This window comes from Haliaeetus albicilla, chromosome 27 (genome assembly GCF_947461875.1).
Source record: "Haliaeetus albicilla chromosome 27, bHalAlb1.1, whole genome shotgun sequence".
Taxonomy (NCBI): Eukaryota; Metazoa; Chordata; class Aves; order Accipitriformes; family Accipitridae; genus Haliaeetus; species Haliaeetus albicilla.
In genome coordinates, this window is record NC_091509.1 from 18,869,048 (window position 1) to 18,884,736 (window position 15,689).

Consider the following 15,689-nt stretch of genomic DNA (forward strand, 5'->3'; position numbering starts at 1 on the left):
AAGTCCAAAAAAAGAAGCCAGGAGCCACCAAAGACAGAATAACCATAAAACACATCATGGTAGTCATGGCCTCTTCCTAGCGGGGAAGTCATCCCCCTCCAAGTCATTCCCTCGTACGCGGGGTCCCCAGGGCAGCTCCCTGCCTGGATGCCACCAGCCAGGTGACGGACCAGGCCACGAGGTGCTCCTGGCACGGACACGGCAGAGCACGGCCTCGCAAAGGGGTTTTGTGCAGGTGGGGAACCTGTGGAGAGAGGTGCAGAGCACGGGGGAGACCTGGATGGGCCCCCGGCGAGGAGGGGAGCGCGAGCGGGCAGGCAGGGAGGGCAGCGGCGAGGTGGACCTGACCCCCGCGGCATCCTCTGCTGCTGCAATTTTGCACGTATCGAACATTTATGTCTTCGTCTTTCTGATGCAAAAGCCCTCCTAAGAGACACCAGGAAAGCCCCACGCCTCCAGGGCTTTGCAAAAGACCTCGAATAGCTGCAAATGCGTCCCTGCCACCGCATCCACCAGCACAGGGCTGTCACCACCAGGCACTGCACCTCCCGTCCAGGGTGCCAACGGGGCACATGGGTGCTATTCCTGCCGCTGTAACTCACGGTGAATAGTCCTTTACACCACAAACGCTTCAAAGCATCACCACCTCTCCCCAATAATCTCAGTTTCCTTGAATTAAGGCCCATAAAACCATTGCAACATGGGCACCCGCAGCAGGCTCATGCTCGCCAGTTGTCCCAAAGGACTTTTGTCCTGCGTGGACCAGCACTGCAGGTGGATATGCTGAGTCCCCGCGGCAGATGCTGAAGCACATTCCTGCCACCCCGGGAAGGGTTTGAAATTATGCACAGCTCTACCAAGTTGCGAAAAGGAGAAGTGTCAGGAACGGGTTTTCTCGTGCCTGAACGTTTGTGGTTCTTGCTGCCACAACCCTCCATCTTGGTAAGAGCTCACCTGGGACCGGATTAGAAACTTATTCAGGTGCCAACCTCACTTGGTCCTATTCTTTGCAAAAAATAAAACACCTTGCGGTTCGCTTTTCAGATTCCCCAGGCTTTTGAATGTGGCTGGGCTGGCAGCGGAGCTGCTTCTTTTCGGAGAAGTGGCATTAATAGCTCAGAGAGAGGCTGCCTGTAGTTTATTACATACAGTAACACCCTATTCTATCCCAAAAGCCTTTCATCTGAAAAGCTGGCACCCACAGATTACCCAAAAACTACCCCCACACAAAAAGAGATGCGATGAGCAAATCAGGACAGCAAATTTGTTTCCAATCCTGGGGCAATAAGAAAGGTTTTTCATCCAATTGCCCTTGTGTTATTCAGCCAGTGTAATGTTCTGATTGCACATCTGGGGAATAACACAGCATCCTCACCCAAGCATTCTCAGTCCAACACCAAGGATCAAAAAACAATCGGGAAAGGGAGAACGCAGTGACAAGGACAGGGCTGGCGCCATCCACATCCCTGTCCCAAGCAGCTCTCATCCCACCCAACACCATGGAAACTTCTCAAGGCTTTGGCCGGCACTATCGGGAATGTGGGTGAGTCAGATCAAACAAACTGCCTTTCTTTCCTTTGCATTATTTCCTCTACACTATAGCAAGCGTCAGGGTGCATAGCAAAAAAACCATCCAACTCGTTGCGTGATTAAGCACAAAATAAATACCTACAACTATTCTCAGCTTAGATGCCTATTAAGAAAATTGTATAAAGTGTAAACTGTACTTGCACATGAAAACCAATGGTAAGTTGTAGCACGCAAGGAAATGAGTCAGTAGGAAATTAAACACAACTTACTATTTTCTCAAAGCCACAGGCGGGATTAATCCTTTTGTGCATATCTAAAGGTGATTCTGGGATCACCTACACAAAGAGTCAGTTCTCTGTTTTGCCATGTTATTGCAGCCCTTTTTAATGATTCATGAAGAAGAGCTTCAAAGAGCTCCAAGCCCTGACGACAGTCCCGGATCCGACCTACTCATTCTCATCTCAGCAAAAAATCCTTCTTGGTGAATAATTTAGGTCTATGAAGAAAGCTGCCGTAAAACTATTCCCAAGAGAAGGAGCAGTGTCTAGAATTTAATCTCATCATGGAAATAAAAATAAAAAGAAAATATCAAAAGAAAGCAGCGACTGCAACAACAATACAAGCCTTATTTTGCAGAATTCATCCGTTGTGAAACTCCACAGAAGGGAACACAGCTGTTTTCCCTGAAATATGTTTCATGTTTCCAGAGACCAAAGATGAAATCCAAAGCTTTGACTTTCAGCTTACGATAGACAAACACATGCAAGGATGACACAACTACTGTTCAGGGCTATTGAGGAAAGAAAAAGGCCATTTAGGGCTAAAGGTGAAAACACAGACTTGACCACAGCCTGTAGCACATCCTCCACTGACTAAGGACAGCACCGCAGGAGCAGGCTTGCGACACCCTCCCAAAATCTGAGGCAATTCTCCCCTCACTTCAAGCTTGGGATGGAGTTTTATATTCTCTCTGTTGCAAGGGCTGAGGCCCCATGCACTGCAGGAGGCTCACACCATCTCTCCCATATAACACGTTGCATCTGGTGCTGAACACAAAATGGTAACACCACCAAAAAGGCATAAGAAATGAAGCGCGACACCCAGGGGAAAAAAAAGCTACATACAACACGCATCGCTTCTGTGCACCTCCACCTTAATTCTGAAGTTTCTAGTGAGCATTTAAGTGTAATTCCTCTCCCAAATTCCTGACGTGATATGCAGGGATTATGTCATGTCACTTCAAATGTTTAATCTTCTCCTTGACAGGCTGATTGGGATATTCTTATACATTAAACTCAGATGAGCCATTCACATCAGTTTGCCTCAATAGCAATAAGTACCTTCAGTTTCACGGCCATTTTACAAAGATTTCTCACAATGACTGGCATCTTCATCTTCCTTGTATGAAACGCTATGACATTTTGAAGGACAGTTAATCCAAATAGCACCTCACCCTGCACTCGAAATAACCAGCATAACCAAAACCAGCAATACTGAAATATTTCTAATAATGGTAACAGTTGTAATAGTATATCTTCTGGTCCCTGGGATGCAGAGAAATATCTAAGGGACTCTCTCCGTGTGGTAGCTTAGGATGTCATGTGCACCCACAGCAGGAGGAAAAGCCTCACCTGAGGAACAGGTCAGGGCATGGACCCCGTCCAAATCTTGTTTCGGCATAAAGACACAAATATCCTCGCCCTGGCAGACCCAGCGGCTCGTCTGGAGCCCTCCCCATTTTCACACCGACACTATTTATTTTGGGGGCAAGCTGCTCTGTTCCAATAGCTCCTCCTTCAAAGGGCAGCATGCATGTGAGGTTTGTCTCCATATCTTAAAACACAAATGTTTTGCTCCAGCTCAACTACGTGTTGTGCTCAGCTTGGAACATTTCTGCTTCCCGGTGGCCAAAAATGGTGAAGATTTTGCTTCAAATGGTAATCCCATTGCTAAAACTCTTCTTTCTTATTTTAGGGGGAGACAACCACCCATCCCCACCCTCCATGCTGCAAACCACCCTCCTGGGGCTGGCAAATCACCACTGGTCCCACCAGGTCTTACCCTCAGCCCTCACCCTTAATTTGCCAGGGCACCTTATGCTGGGGCAGAGACCTGAAAAAGAATAGTTAATGAGATGAAATGACAGACCTTTCACCAGCAACAATGCCGCTCTAATTAGCCGGACAAAGCGGCGATACGCTGTGTGCACAGGTATGGTTTTGCTCCCCTGGGGACTGGCACGGCTCTCTGAGCACGTCCCTTCTGCAGAGCTGAGGACAACAGCTAGACCTCGATGACTACGCCTGCTCTAAAATGCTCCTTTTGTTGGGGGGGGCAAAACCCAAACCCTGATTAATTACTATGCGATCGGGCGGCTTTGTGAGGGCTGCAATGGATGCTTCGACCCACGCTCGCCCTGCACAGCCCTCCCCAGCCGCGTGAAACACCGGCTGCTTGCTGAAACACGTTTGCTGAGGCTTAGCAGATCTGCTGGAGATACTGCAGGAGCACGAAGCACCAGCGTATGCTGAGCAGCTTGGCATATGCTTGCACAAAGAAAATAGATCTGGATTACCAGGGTTTCTTTGGGGGCAGACTGCGATGAATTCCATCTATGTTTCCTTTCCCTCAAATCCTTTGCTAAAACTTCTTCCTCTTCTGTGATAGTCATTTTGAGATAGAGCAGGTGTCAGAGACAGCTGTACATGGCCACCAAAATCTGTCACACCAGGCAAGAGACACCTTTGAGCTCTCAGAAATAATTACTATCAAAGCCAACGCTTGGCATAAAGACACCGAACTGCTCAGGCTCATAGTGAGCAGTTACCGTATTTACACACACACCTCAAATACATCCATTTCTACATGTAAATTGGAACTAAAGCAGCACTTTTCTTATTCAATAGCTAATAAGCTTGGCTCTTTCAACACGAGCACAAGACATACAAGGAGAAGGGATTTGCTTTTGGAAAGCTTGAGAATTTCCTTCAATTTTCTGGGGGAAGTTCAAATTGCTGTCAGCTAAAGCTGCACCCAAATTTTTATTAGCAGAGGGGGAGGGAAAGTGGCTTTCCCTTCCCACAGTTACCCCAGAACTGTTCCTGCATACAGTGGAGAGGAGGCTGCAAGCAGGGAATTACCCCAAGCCGCAGCAGGGCAGGATTACAGCCCTGGGTGGGATATGGATCAGTTTAAATCAGCTCTCCCTGGTGCCCAGCAAGCATCCTCACCACCCAGCCGATAGTGATCTGAAACGAGCCTGTTGTACTCTCCTGCAGTTTTTTTTCTTCCTCATATAAGGAATTGGATAACAACAATTGAGTTCAAAGGTTTGAACTGAGACCTGCCATATCTCAAGTGCCCGTTTTTATCACCAGGCTGCGGAACAAACTTTAGTTAGTCCTTTAGCATTTAGTCCTGTTAGCATTTAATAACACACACCCCAAAACATCCCTAGCAGGGTTGCACCAAGAGCCTCAGGAGCTGGTTCAGAGCCGTGCAGCGCAAATGCCCAAAGCATAACAAAAACTATCACACCATCCCCCCTGCTCCTTTACACCGACAGCAGCCACACAAGCCTGCCCGGGAACGGATCCTTCACCCCAAAATCTCCCTGCCACGTCAGCCAGGCCGCCCACCCCTGCTCCCCCATCCCATGCAGGGCAGCGGAATCAGGCTGTTCCCGGCGTGTCGGCACGTCTCGCATGAAACCCAGGGCCAGGAACAAGGCAGCTGCCTGCTCTGCCTGTGCGCAACGTGCAGGCTGTGTGTGGTAGGGCTGTACTCACAGCCTGCCAACACCCGGGCCGGGAACGTGGTGGGGATGGCCGCTGCCAATGGGAGCCGGCAGGAATGAAGCCATGTGGGAAACTTAAAATGCAAACGGAGCCGGGAGCGCACGGCGTGTCCTTCCCAAACGCTGCCTGAACTGGCAGGGTGGCTGGCTTGGGTCGGTTGGAGTGCGCAAGTGGGGAGCGTGGGCAGCGGTGCGCTGGGAGAAGGGGCTGAGATGAACCGGGGATCAGCAGAGGCGTTTATCTGCGATGGGTTTTGAATAGAGTACTAGGAAGATTAGAGACCCAACGCTGATCTTCACCCATTTCAGTTACACAGGCAAAAATCTGGAATCTGGATTTTAAAGATGCTATTTTAGCTGTTGCCGAAATCAGAAACAGACCCTGCAAGGGAGAGGGAACACGTATTTACATCCATGAAGTTCCTGTGTGTTGCTACCCTGTTCTTCATGGAGCAAAACGTTGTTGGAGTGCTCATAAAAGCAACCGAAAATTGATGTTATTTCCTGAAACATTCCACATGCTAAACCTACCTAACAATGCTCCGAGGAATATTTCTCTCCCCCCCCCCCCCCCCCCCGTTTAATTCACTAAGCTTTCCTTTTGATTCAGAAACCTGTTAAAGCTAGAAAAATCGGTATTAAAGTCAACAGCCAACACCCCTTCCCAGGTGAGACTTCCCCAAATCTTATTTCCAAGATGCACGGGAATTTCCACGGAGCGCTCACGGGGGTGGGGGGGTGGGTTATCTTCCACCTAGCAGCCCCATTTATACAAATATATCCCCCCATACACCCCCAGCAAACCTCCTCCCGATGAGAAATACCCCAGCCGGGCAGAACCAGCCGCCCCACCGCCTGCGCTCCCAGCGCGGGGGATGCTCGGGGCGGAGTGTCCCCATGTCCCCCCCCTTCTCCTTGTCCTCCCCTCCCCGGGGCCGGTCCCTTCCCTCCCCGCCGGGGCTGAGGAAGCCGTGGAGTTGCTTTGCATATTAATGAGCCGGGAGCAAGGGCAGCGGGAGGTGTTTTAAAAGAGGACAAGGGGAGGAAAGCGGCGGAGAGAGCAGGCAAGAGAGGCAGGGCAGGGAGCTGCTCTCTGCTCTCCTCTCCCTGGTGACATCCAGCCCCGGGGAAGAAGGAGACGAAGCCGAAGCGAACAAATATATTCAAATCCTCAGCGTCTCTTTAGGTACCTGCCGCCTCAGCATGAAGCTCCTGACAGCAGCTTTGCTCCTGCTGTTCATCGCCATGTGCTTAGCCAGCGCAGAAGGTAAGTGGGTTTATTCTGCTTATTCCCACGTAAACCTCTGCTTTTCCAGCGATTTGTGTTTGCCTCTTGCTAGCCCCGAGGTGGGTTTAGCTGTCCCCTGCATGCTGGGAAAAGGGATGTGTTGTATCTGTGGGGTAGGATAGCTGCAAGTTTTTTTTAAAGGTGGAAGTAAAGGTAAAATACACACGACAAAGTTGCGTCTTCATTGCAAGGCATCACGGTGGGGGATTCTCCCTTATTCAGGAATACAGCTCAAATATCTCCTTTCAAAATTGAGGGTGGTTTTCACAGGGAAAATAGAGCAGAGCTGGGTTTGATGTGGTAGCACAAATTCTGCCCAGTGTGGCAGTGTGTGTTTTCTGCCGTGCACAGAAACGATGGTTAAAAACCCCTCTCCGCTTTTGTCTGGCTGCGAATGCACCACAGCATCCATGCGAGGAGAAACGACTGAAAGTCCCACAAAGTCCAGGAGAGAAGCAAGTGAATGAGAAAGTAGCCGAGATGTGCATTTGCTTGCTCAGTTTAAAGCAAGTTCTGACTCTTCCATTTCCTTTTGTTAAATACCATTACATTTAATCACAGCAGGTGCACTTTAAAAAAAAAAATCTCACATTTACTAATCCTCAGAACTTATATAGTGCTCCAAAACATATTTCCTAGAGAGTCCCTACCTTTTCCTGGGATATAGCAAAGAAAATACTACTCTTTTTAAGCTCGAAGCATTGCAAAATTCAGCTTTTCCCACCGAGGCTTGAAAGACCAAAGCAAAGTTTGTGTGCGCATATAGGCTGGCAGGGAAGGGACGCTTGGTATGCAGGAGGCTTTGCAGGCACATGAGAAAATGCTTTCTCTTGTAGGCGTAAAGTGCAAATGTTCAAGAAAAGGTCCAAAAATAAGATTCTCTAACGTACGGAAGCTGGAAATAAAACCGAGGTACCCATTTTGCGTGGAAGAGATGATTATGTAAGTTTTCCTTCATTTATTGCTTTCTGTTTCCCTATCAGCTGAATTGCTTTACCTTATACTGCAAGTTCCTTCTTTGTTCTTTGTTTTCCTCATGCCCTGGCATGCTAATTCCTGGGAATAGTCATTTGCTGTATCAGATGCAATAAAATGTGCAATTCTGACCGAAACCCCAGCTATCATTTTGACACAATTTTTTTTGTTCAAAGAAATATTTCCAGAACAGGTAGTGATAACAGGATAATCATTCAAGTGAAGACAGGGACAAATCCTACTCCAAGCCGCCTGATGTAAAATCCAGAACTATTTACTCAAGTTGTTCTGGGCATGCAGAATAAGAACACGAGCAGTGTTTGGTCCGTGGTGGTTTTTGCAAGGAAGAGTTATCCCAACCCAAATCAGATTTTCTCCCTGCATTGTACCAGAGCCATCCCCTTGCATTCAGTGGGATTACCTAGCATGTAAGAAAATGCTTTCCTCCTAGTCTCACTGCAAGCCGTGACCAATGCTGCCCTGAAATCTCAAAGTGATGTAGCGACTTACTGAACTGAGGCAGGTATGGGGATTTTTGATATCTCTGATGACTGGCTCAAAAGGAGGGGTTTTTTTAGATTTTAAATACGGGGGGGTTGTGGGCTTTTTTTACCATCCTGTTTTAGAGATCTTAAGATTCCCCCAACAAAGCACCGTCCAACCAGCACATGGAGCTGGATAAGGAACAGAGGGACAGATTAACCAAGACGACTGCACCAAGCCCCTCTGCCTCCGGAGAGGGGGGAAAAAGGGTCCCAAGAGCAGCCGCACCCCCAGAACGCCCAGGACTGATCTACTCCGCTGTCTGTGCTCCCGCACCGAACATATACCATTCGCTTAATCTTAGAAACGTGCTTTAACAGCAGGATCGGAGTCCTGTCCTGCCAGGCTGTGTACCACCTCCAGCACTCTGTAATGCCCACGGGGCCAAATCCTGCTCATCTGACTGGCACAAACAAGGAGGTACCGTGGGAGCCTGATCCTGCCCGCGCAGAAGTGGCTTGCCAGACTCTGCGGAGGGCGTATGGAGGAGGAATGGAGAGCCAAGCTTCCTTAGGCTTCCTCCAGATTTACACCAACATCACTGTGAGCAATGCTCAGCTCGGGGAACATCAGACCCACCTCTTTGAAGCCCAGATCAGCTGATGGTGACCTGAACAGAAAAATGCTTGCAGAGCATCACTGCCTGAATCGGTTCCTTGCGGCTTTACTTTGTTTGCTTTGACCTTTCAATAGCAAAATAATGGTGTAGTGGAGCACTAACTCTTCGCATCCCGCTCCAGGCATTTGCCTGAAAGCAGCTGGTGGCCGGGCGGTATAAAATAAATCTCATTAATGCAACATTTGACTTCTAATCAGGAAGTCGGGAAAGCTGGAACAGCGTGCATGAGCGGTTGCTTTCCCAGCTGGATAGCTATGCAGATGCCGAGCAATGCTATTCAAGCCCGGAGGGTCGCCCTGGGTTTGCAGCGGCTGCAGGGACAAAGCTGTCCCATCACTCTCCCATCACTGCTGCTGCCTTTCCAGCTACCCTAATGCAGTCTGAAGTCAGCATTGAAAGCAAAGTGAAATTAATATTCTGAGAACCAATTGATCCGGGAGTCTCTGGACAAGGCACAGAAGAGCTAAATTCCTGCAACTGAGTTTTTGTTGCTGCAGTGATCATCTAAAACGAGCCGTCGAAGCTGGTTCCCCTCCTGCCGTCCTCAAAAGCTCTCGTATCTTCTCATGTAGCAAAAACATGATATAAATGATGTTTGGCCGAGAAGAAGTAGGTATGGGGGTGCAGTTTAGGAAGGAATTTGTCTTTGGCCATAACCCCCCCAGCAGAACTGTGGTACAGGGTAAGAGACAGCTAAACCAAGTCCTCAGTCTAGTCAAAACCTACCATGATTCATGATACATTTAGCAGTAATTGTGTGTGTATCTGTCTCCCGGAACGAGGAAAAGCAACACAAAATAGGAGGGAGGTTTAACTATTTCTGCCTGAAAGGATCCAACCCCTCTCCACATATTGCCCCGTCCCAAAGAGGAGCGATGTGTCGGGGAAGGGCAGCTGATGGGAAACAGGCACCGCTGGGAGCCTTTCTCAAGGGACGGCCAAGGCAGACGGCAGTCCCTGCACTTAGGATGAAAGGACCAGAACCAGGACCCTTGCGGCCCTGGGAACAAGGTGTTTGAAGGCAGAGGTGCAGCCCCACCATCCCTGCAGATGAGATGCCTGGGGGCAGAAGGCACTGGGGGTCACCAACTGGCCTGGGGTGCTCATCACAGCCCTGGAGGCACGGACTTACTGGGGAGGATTTTGGCACAGGGGCACTCAGACACCATGGGTGAAGTCTCCAGCCACCAAGCCCTGTGCACCTAAGGGACAGCTCAGCACACACCCCTGGAGTGAGCTCATGTCCCAAATCCCACTGGAGGTGTAAGTTCTGGTGCTTCAGTCCCTTCTCCATCCCTCTCAACCTCTTCTTGCAGTCCATCCAGACAACTCCTCGCTCAGGGTATCACCTCCCACAGCACCTCTTCTTAGGCACAGCCCCTTACATCTGCCAGACCAACATCCCCAAGAGCAGGGCCAGGTCGGCTCAGGGTGCCCAAAAATGCTCCCCCCCCCCCCCCCCCCCCCCAACCCTGCACCCACAGCATCAGGAACTGTGCGGGAACCACGGAGGACCCTGGGGCTGCCTTGGGAACCTCTCCTCTGCTGTCCAGCCTCCAGCATCAACGTAGAAAACCTACGTGTGATGTCGAAGCAACACATCTCAGCCTGAGAAGAAAGCCAGTTCACCTGAGAAGCAAACCACACATCTCCTCCTCCTCAGACTGCAGGCTCTAGTAAATACAGAATTGTCTTTGCTTCTGGTGCAAATGCAGGGCTCACTGCTTTTCAGAGGTGCTCCTGCTCTTCTCCTGCTGCGATTCAGCTTGTCCATCACTTTCTGGAAATACCTTCTATGGTCTGTCAGAAGAAAAATCCAAGCCAAGGTCTGACATCAGCCAGCACAGACAGCACAGCCGAGAAGGTGGATGGAGAAACATTCACTGACCTCAAATCCCTTAAAACTTGCATGCCTTGGGCCTTTGGCAAACATTTGGTTTCACTCCCAGTTCAAATCTACAGAAAAACTCCCCTTCTCACATACGTACTGACCACCGGACGGGCTGGCTGAGGACACCCTTAGAACAGACATAGTCCATAGATTTTAGCAGTGAGCCTTCCGTTTCTGATGCCTGCAGCCAGAGAGGCTCTCTGAGGTCTTCCACCACTTTCCCACACATTCAGGAAAGGGCCACATCCTCCCAGAAAATAACCTGAAAATTACACTTTATCTTTTTGTGATTTTAGCTTACACCTGATGAAGGTAGAGCAGAAAGGGGAGCAGGGAAGAAGGTTAATTGAATGGAAAGAACTATTTGAACACAGAGATATTTATGATTTTCTGCCATTGTTTTACTCACGTTTCTAGCACTGTTTAAATAATTTCATTATAATATTTTAGTTAAACCAAAAACTGTGTTTCCCTGTTATGGATGGTATTTCCAGAAAATGAACAATTCCAATATAAATTGTGGGGTTGGTTGGTTTTTTGGTTTTGTTTTTTTTTTTTTTTTTAAATTGCACAATTAACAACAATACCCAAAAACTGCTTGATTTTGAGCTCTGAGAAGAGATAGCAGTCTTGATGTTTCTGGAAAGCCATCCTCTTGGGAAACAGCTCCAGGTCTCTCTTGTCACCTCAGCTGTGGCAGACCAACCGGTGATGGCTTCACTAAGCCCTCCGGGAAGAAACCTAAAACAACGGGAAGACTTTTGCCATGTTTTGCCTCCCAGCACACTTTAACCTGACAATAAGGGGACACCAAGCCACCACTGCTGGCAAGGAGAGCAGGATCAGCCTGTGATCAGAGGAGGCTGAAGCCCCCAGGATTGCATGCTGGGGCTCAGAGCTAGTCTGTCAGGCACACAGGTACTCTGCCATGTGCAAGTATTTAAAATCTTGTGGACTGAAAGAAAAAAAAAAAGGAAAAAAATAATCAATGAAGCAGGCCTGATCTTTTCTCCTGGATGCAGTATTGTTGAGTGTAAGGGAGGCATCTCCTCATGCAAAGACCTTGTGGTTGCCTGAATAGGCCCTAATTAAATCAGATATTAAGCTAAAAAGACAATATCTAACAGACAGGCAGAGCAAACCCACTGATTAAAAACAGCAGGTAAGTCTTCATCTGATACAACCTAGTATAATGGTGGACAATATTGCACCGCACTGATTGATAACAGCTGAAGATCTGCCATAAAACACAAAGCATGAAAACCCTTCCGCTGCCTGCCTGGGCGAGAGCCCCCTGACCGATTTTGGCATTTACCTGGAGTGGGAGCAAAGGACGGGTATTTCCCACGACTCCTGTAACCTGTGCTCGCTTGCCTTGCAGCGTGACTCTGTGGACACGGGTGAGAGGGGAGCAGCAGCACTGCTTAAACCCCAAACGCCAAAACACAGTGAGACTGCTGAAGTGGTACAGAGTATGGAAAGAGAAAGGCAGGTAAGTATGGATTTGCTCGATGGACAAGGGGGAAAAATCTTGGTGGCAAGTCAGGCAATCGGCAGCATTCAGACATAGAGAGGCCAGGAAAATACACACGCTGCAAATGCTCTATCTAGCACGGAGGATGTATTTCATTACCAAAATTATGGTTATAAATGGATGTTCTTGATGTTATTTCTTTCCTGCCACATGCAGTCCTCACTTCTATTTTAGGATTACACTGTTCTGACTATAAATAGTAATTATTTTCTGTTAAACTATTCATCAGCTGCTCTTCTCAGTTATTTACATACACTCACCTCCCTTCTATGGGTAAAAAGCCAAGATGAAAAGCTAAATTACTTCCACATGGTCACAAGAAAAGCAGTCAGCAGAGCTGGGAAAAGAATGCCCTGTCACACCACCTTAAAATCATCAATATCTGATGACGCAGATATTTGCCAGTTTTAACTAGTGTATCATTCCCAGTAAAACAGTAACTTGCTGGCGAGATGCCCCATCACCTTCTCCCTTGCAAAGAGGTTTGGGTTTTATGGGTGGGGGTTTTTGTTTGGGTTTGGTTTTGGGGTTTTTTTTGCAAGCCATCCATCATAGATAGAAGAGAGCAAGAGAGAAACATGAATTCCTGATGGTTAGTGATGTCCTGTCTGGAATTAAGGGCAGCTGCCCAGCTCCTACCACCTCGACAGCCATGGCCAAGAAAGAGCCTCTGCAGGCAGCACGGTCCCACCAAACCCTGATCGTCCTCAACTAATGGGGAATTTGCTCCCCAAAAATTGAGCTCAAATGAGGCCAAAGAGCAGCAAGCCCAAACTCTCAGCAGGTCCAAGGGTGCCGGCGAGCTCCGGTGGAGCCACACGGTGCCCAATGGCACAGGCGATGCCACGGCACCGCGAGCGACGGTGGGTGCCGAGCCCCCCGGCCGGCTCCCCTGACTCCCTGCCAGCTCCCTGCGGCTCCTCTGTAAACAGAGCACGTGGGGAAGCCCTGGCTCTTGCATAACCACATATTTACACTTTTCCCCAATTTTTTTTTAATAAGGCTGTCATTAAGACGATGAAGGATGCTTAACCCCAGGCTTGTGCCTTCAGGAAACATGCAGGGTTCCCCCAAGCAGACCGTGAGGAGGGATGCCCCACGCAAGGCTGTGAGGACCAGGGTCCACGTGCTGCAGACAACGGTGCTGCTCGTAGTCTCCTCCACAGCCCAAAATAAGGGTCAGCTCAAGGTTTTCCCACAGTCCAGCCAGGGGAGGGAGACTGTCGCTGCTGCCAGGGAGAGGAGGAAGGATGGCGAGATCAGCATCCCCACAGCTTCGGCTGTTGGCCTGGGGCGTGCAGAAGGGATGCAATGAAACCTTTGGTGTTTTACCTTGCTTCGCCTTGCCCGGCACTGGCATTGCCCCACTGCGGTGTGCCACCCCTGCATCACACCCAGCAGGTCTCCGACGCTGCTAACTGGGCAAGCAGGGCAGCCAAGCTGAACTGCAGCTGAAGCAGCATCAAGTGAATATTTCAGATGTAAAAAGCCTAATTTAAACCAAGTCCTCATAATAAAGATTTCAATGCCAGTTCTACCAAGTCCACTGCACTTCTCCCCAGGAAAAGCCAGGACTATGCAGTACAAACACTAATCCCTTCCATAAAACAGTATTGCCCCTAGTATTCCCCATGCCATGGAAGACCACCTTCACCCAAAGAGCCTGCACAACAAGGATTTTTCAGCAGATAAGCCTGTCAAGTGGCCTTCTCAGGACATAAGCTAGAAAAACACCTATAGTCTAACATTATTCCAAACATAACAGATATTGTGAATTTATTACCTACATACAGCTCATTATATACTTCAATATTTGTATACGAGGTGGGGATTTTTCAGCAGTTAAAGTGTATTAGCATATGTGGATTTCTTCATCTTAATGTATCCTGATAATCGTGGTAGAGCGTGTTACTCCCCACATGCCTGCAAGATGCGGCAGTGTCAAAATCCAACCCTCCTCCCAGGTGTTTTATGGACAACAATCCAGTGACCCCTGAATTCAATAACTTACTTTCCAATTTACTTAAGCAAATGCTAAAAATGTGGCTTGGGGTGGAGGGGTGTTGTTCGTGGGGTTTTTATTATTTTATTATTTGGAAGGGAGTTGTTCCATTCATAGTTTAAACACCTTGCTCTTGGCTTTCCTTCTGTTTAGGGTTTACGAAGAATAAGAGGAAGCGGTGTAAGGAATGGAGCAGACTCCCTTGGCTGGTGTAGGACCAGGCTCTGCAGAAGATTGTTTCTCTCTCACAGACATAAGACACAAATTCTATATTATTATAAAGCACTTTTTACCAAGGGTCAGTTTTTACATTTTATAGCCACGTGCAAAAGGCTTCCAGATTTCACAAGCATCTGTTGCACTTCAGATTTCATACCCATCTGCTCTGTACTGAGATTGGGAAAACTCATGCTTTTCATTTTAAGGAGGTTGGGTTGGGGGTTGGTTTTTTTTTTATTGTTATTCATTCATACTTCACTATGATTGCAATCGAGCTTTATAAGCTCATTAGACAAACAGTCATGTTTGTAAAGGTGTTATATAGCCGTGTCCCTCATCCCTTTCGCAGTGGGAAAGCTTCAGTGCTGTGGTTGTTTGTCATGTTTGCAGCCTCCACCTTAGTCAGGCAAAGCAGGGACCAAAGAGGAGTTGGCTGGGGAAGATGCCACCGAAGTGTCGTGGCTGTAACTGCAGAAGTGAGGTCCCTCAGCACATCGTCAGAGGAGTATGAACATCACTTGTGTACCTCTTTGATGGACTTGAGGTCTTGCTGCAAGGTGAAGCGTACCATATCTCCCTCTTAATGTTTCATGCATTAGAAAGCATTTCTAGGTCATTTTTATTACTAAGAAAATGTTTGGGTTTGTTTTTTGGTTTGGTTTGTTTTGGGTTTTGTTTTTTTCCACCTGAAGTTCTTACATAAAGTTTATGGCTTCAGTACTGAGACATTTTAAGCTTCAAGACTATTGTGTATGATTTCCTAGATTTGTAGCAACAAAAAAAAAGCCTTTAAAAGGCACCTTTTTATGAAAAATATGATAGGGCAAACATATAAATACCTATATATGTTTTAGTCACAATACAACATATTCATTATTTTGAATGTAATACTTCAATGTTAAGCAGTGCATTCCTCTTTTTAAAGTAACAAAACTACCTTTTCATTTGTAAATATACTATAGGAAGTCTCCCTATATTATCTTTCTGTATAATGTACTGTACTGCTAAATTATCATATGCTATTTAAATGTTTGAAATATTTAGAAGGTTGCATGCAGATTTCATATTTCTTTCTAAGACAAATGAAAAAAGTAATAAAAAATATATTTAAAAAAGCTGACAATTGCTCTTAAATTTCCTTAAGCCATCAGGGATCTCTGGACGCTTCTAATAACTTCTTTTGGTGGATGAATTGGTTTGAAGAAAAACACTGAATCAGAGAGCTGATTTATAGATATGGCATCTTGATGACACTGGAATCAGAAAACATTATTCCAGTCCAATTCACTTCC

General features: G+C 47.6%; 1 protein-coding gene across 1 annotated transcript; it reads left to right on the forward strand.

The window, feature by feature from the left end:
- The first annotated feature begins 6,314 nt into the window (after positions 1 to 6,314).
- Positions 6,315 to 15,489, forward strand: CXCL14 (C-X-C motif chemokine ligand 14). Its single transcript, XM_069772326.1, has 4 exons — positions 6,315 to 6,593; positions 7,451 to 7,556; positions 12,024 to 12,134; positions 14,332 to 15,489. Exons 1-4 carry the CDS (start codon positions 6,530 to 6,532, stop codon positions 14,345 to 14,347), a joined length of 297 nt encoding a protein of 98 aa, XP_069628427.1. The 5' UTR covers positions 6,315 to 6,529; the 3' UTR covers positions 14,348 to 15,489.
- Positions 15,490 to 15,689: the final 200 nt, after the last annotated feature.

Excerpts from the sequence above, each read along its gene's own strand:
- CXCL14 (XM_069772326.1), top strand. The coding sequence starts at position 6,530 with ATGAAGCTCCTGACAGCAGCTTTGCTCCTGCTGTTCATCGCCATGTGC. Across the intron at positions 6,594-7,450 it reads GTGCTTAGCCAGCGCAGAAG|GCGTAAAGTGCAAATGTTCA; the intron begins GTAAGTGGGTTT and ends TTTCTCTTGTAG. Across the intron at positions 7,557-12,023 it reads TGCGTGGAAGAGATGATTAT|CGTGACTCTGTGGACACGGG; the intron begins GTAAGTTTTCCT and ends CTTGCCTTGCAG.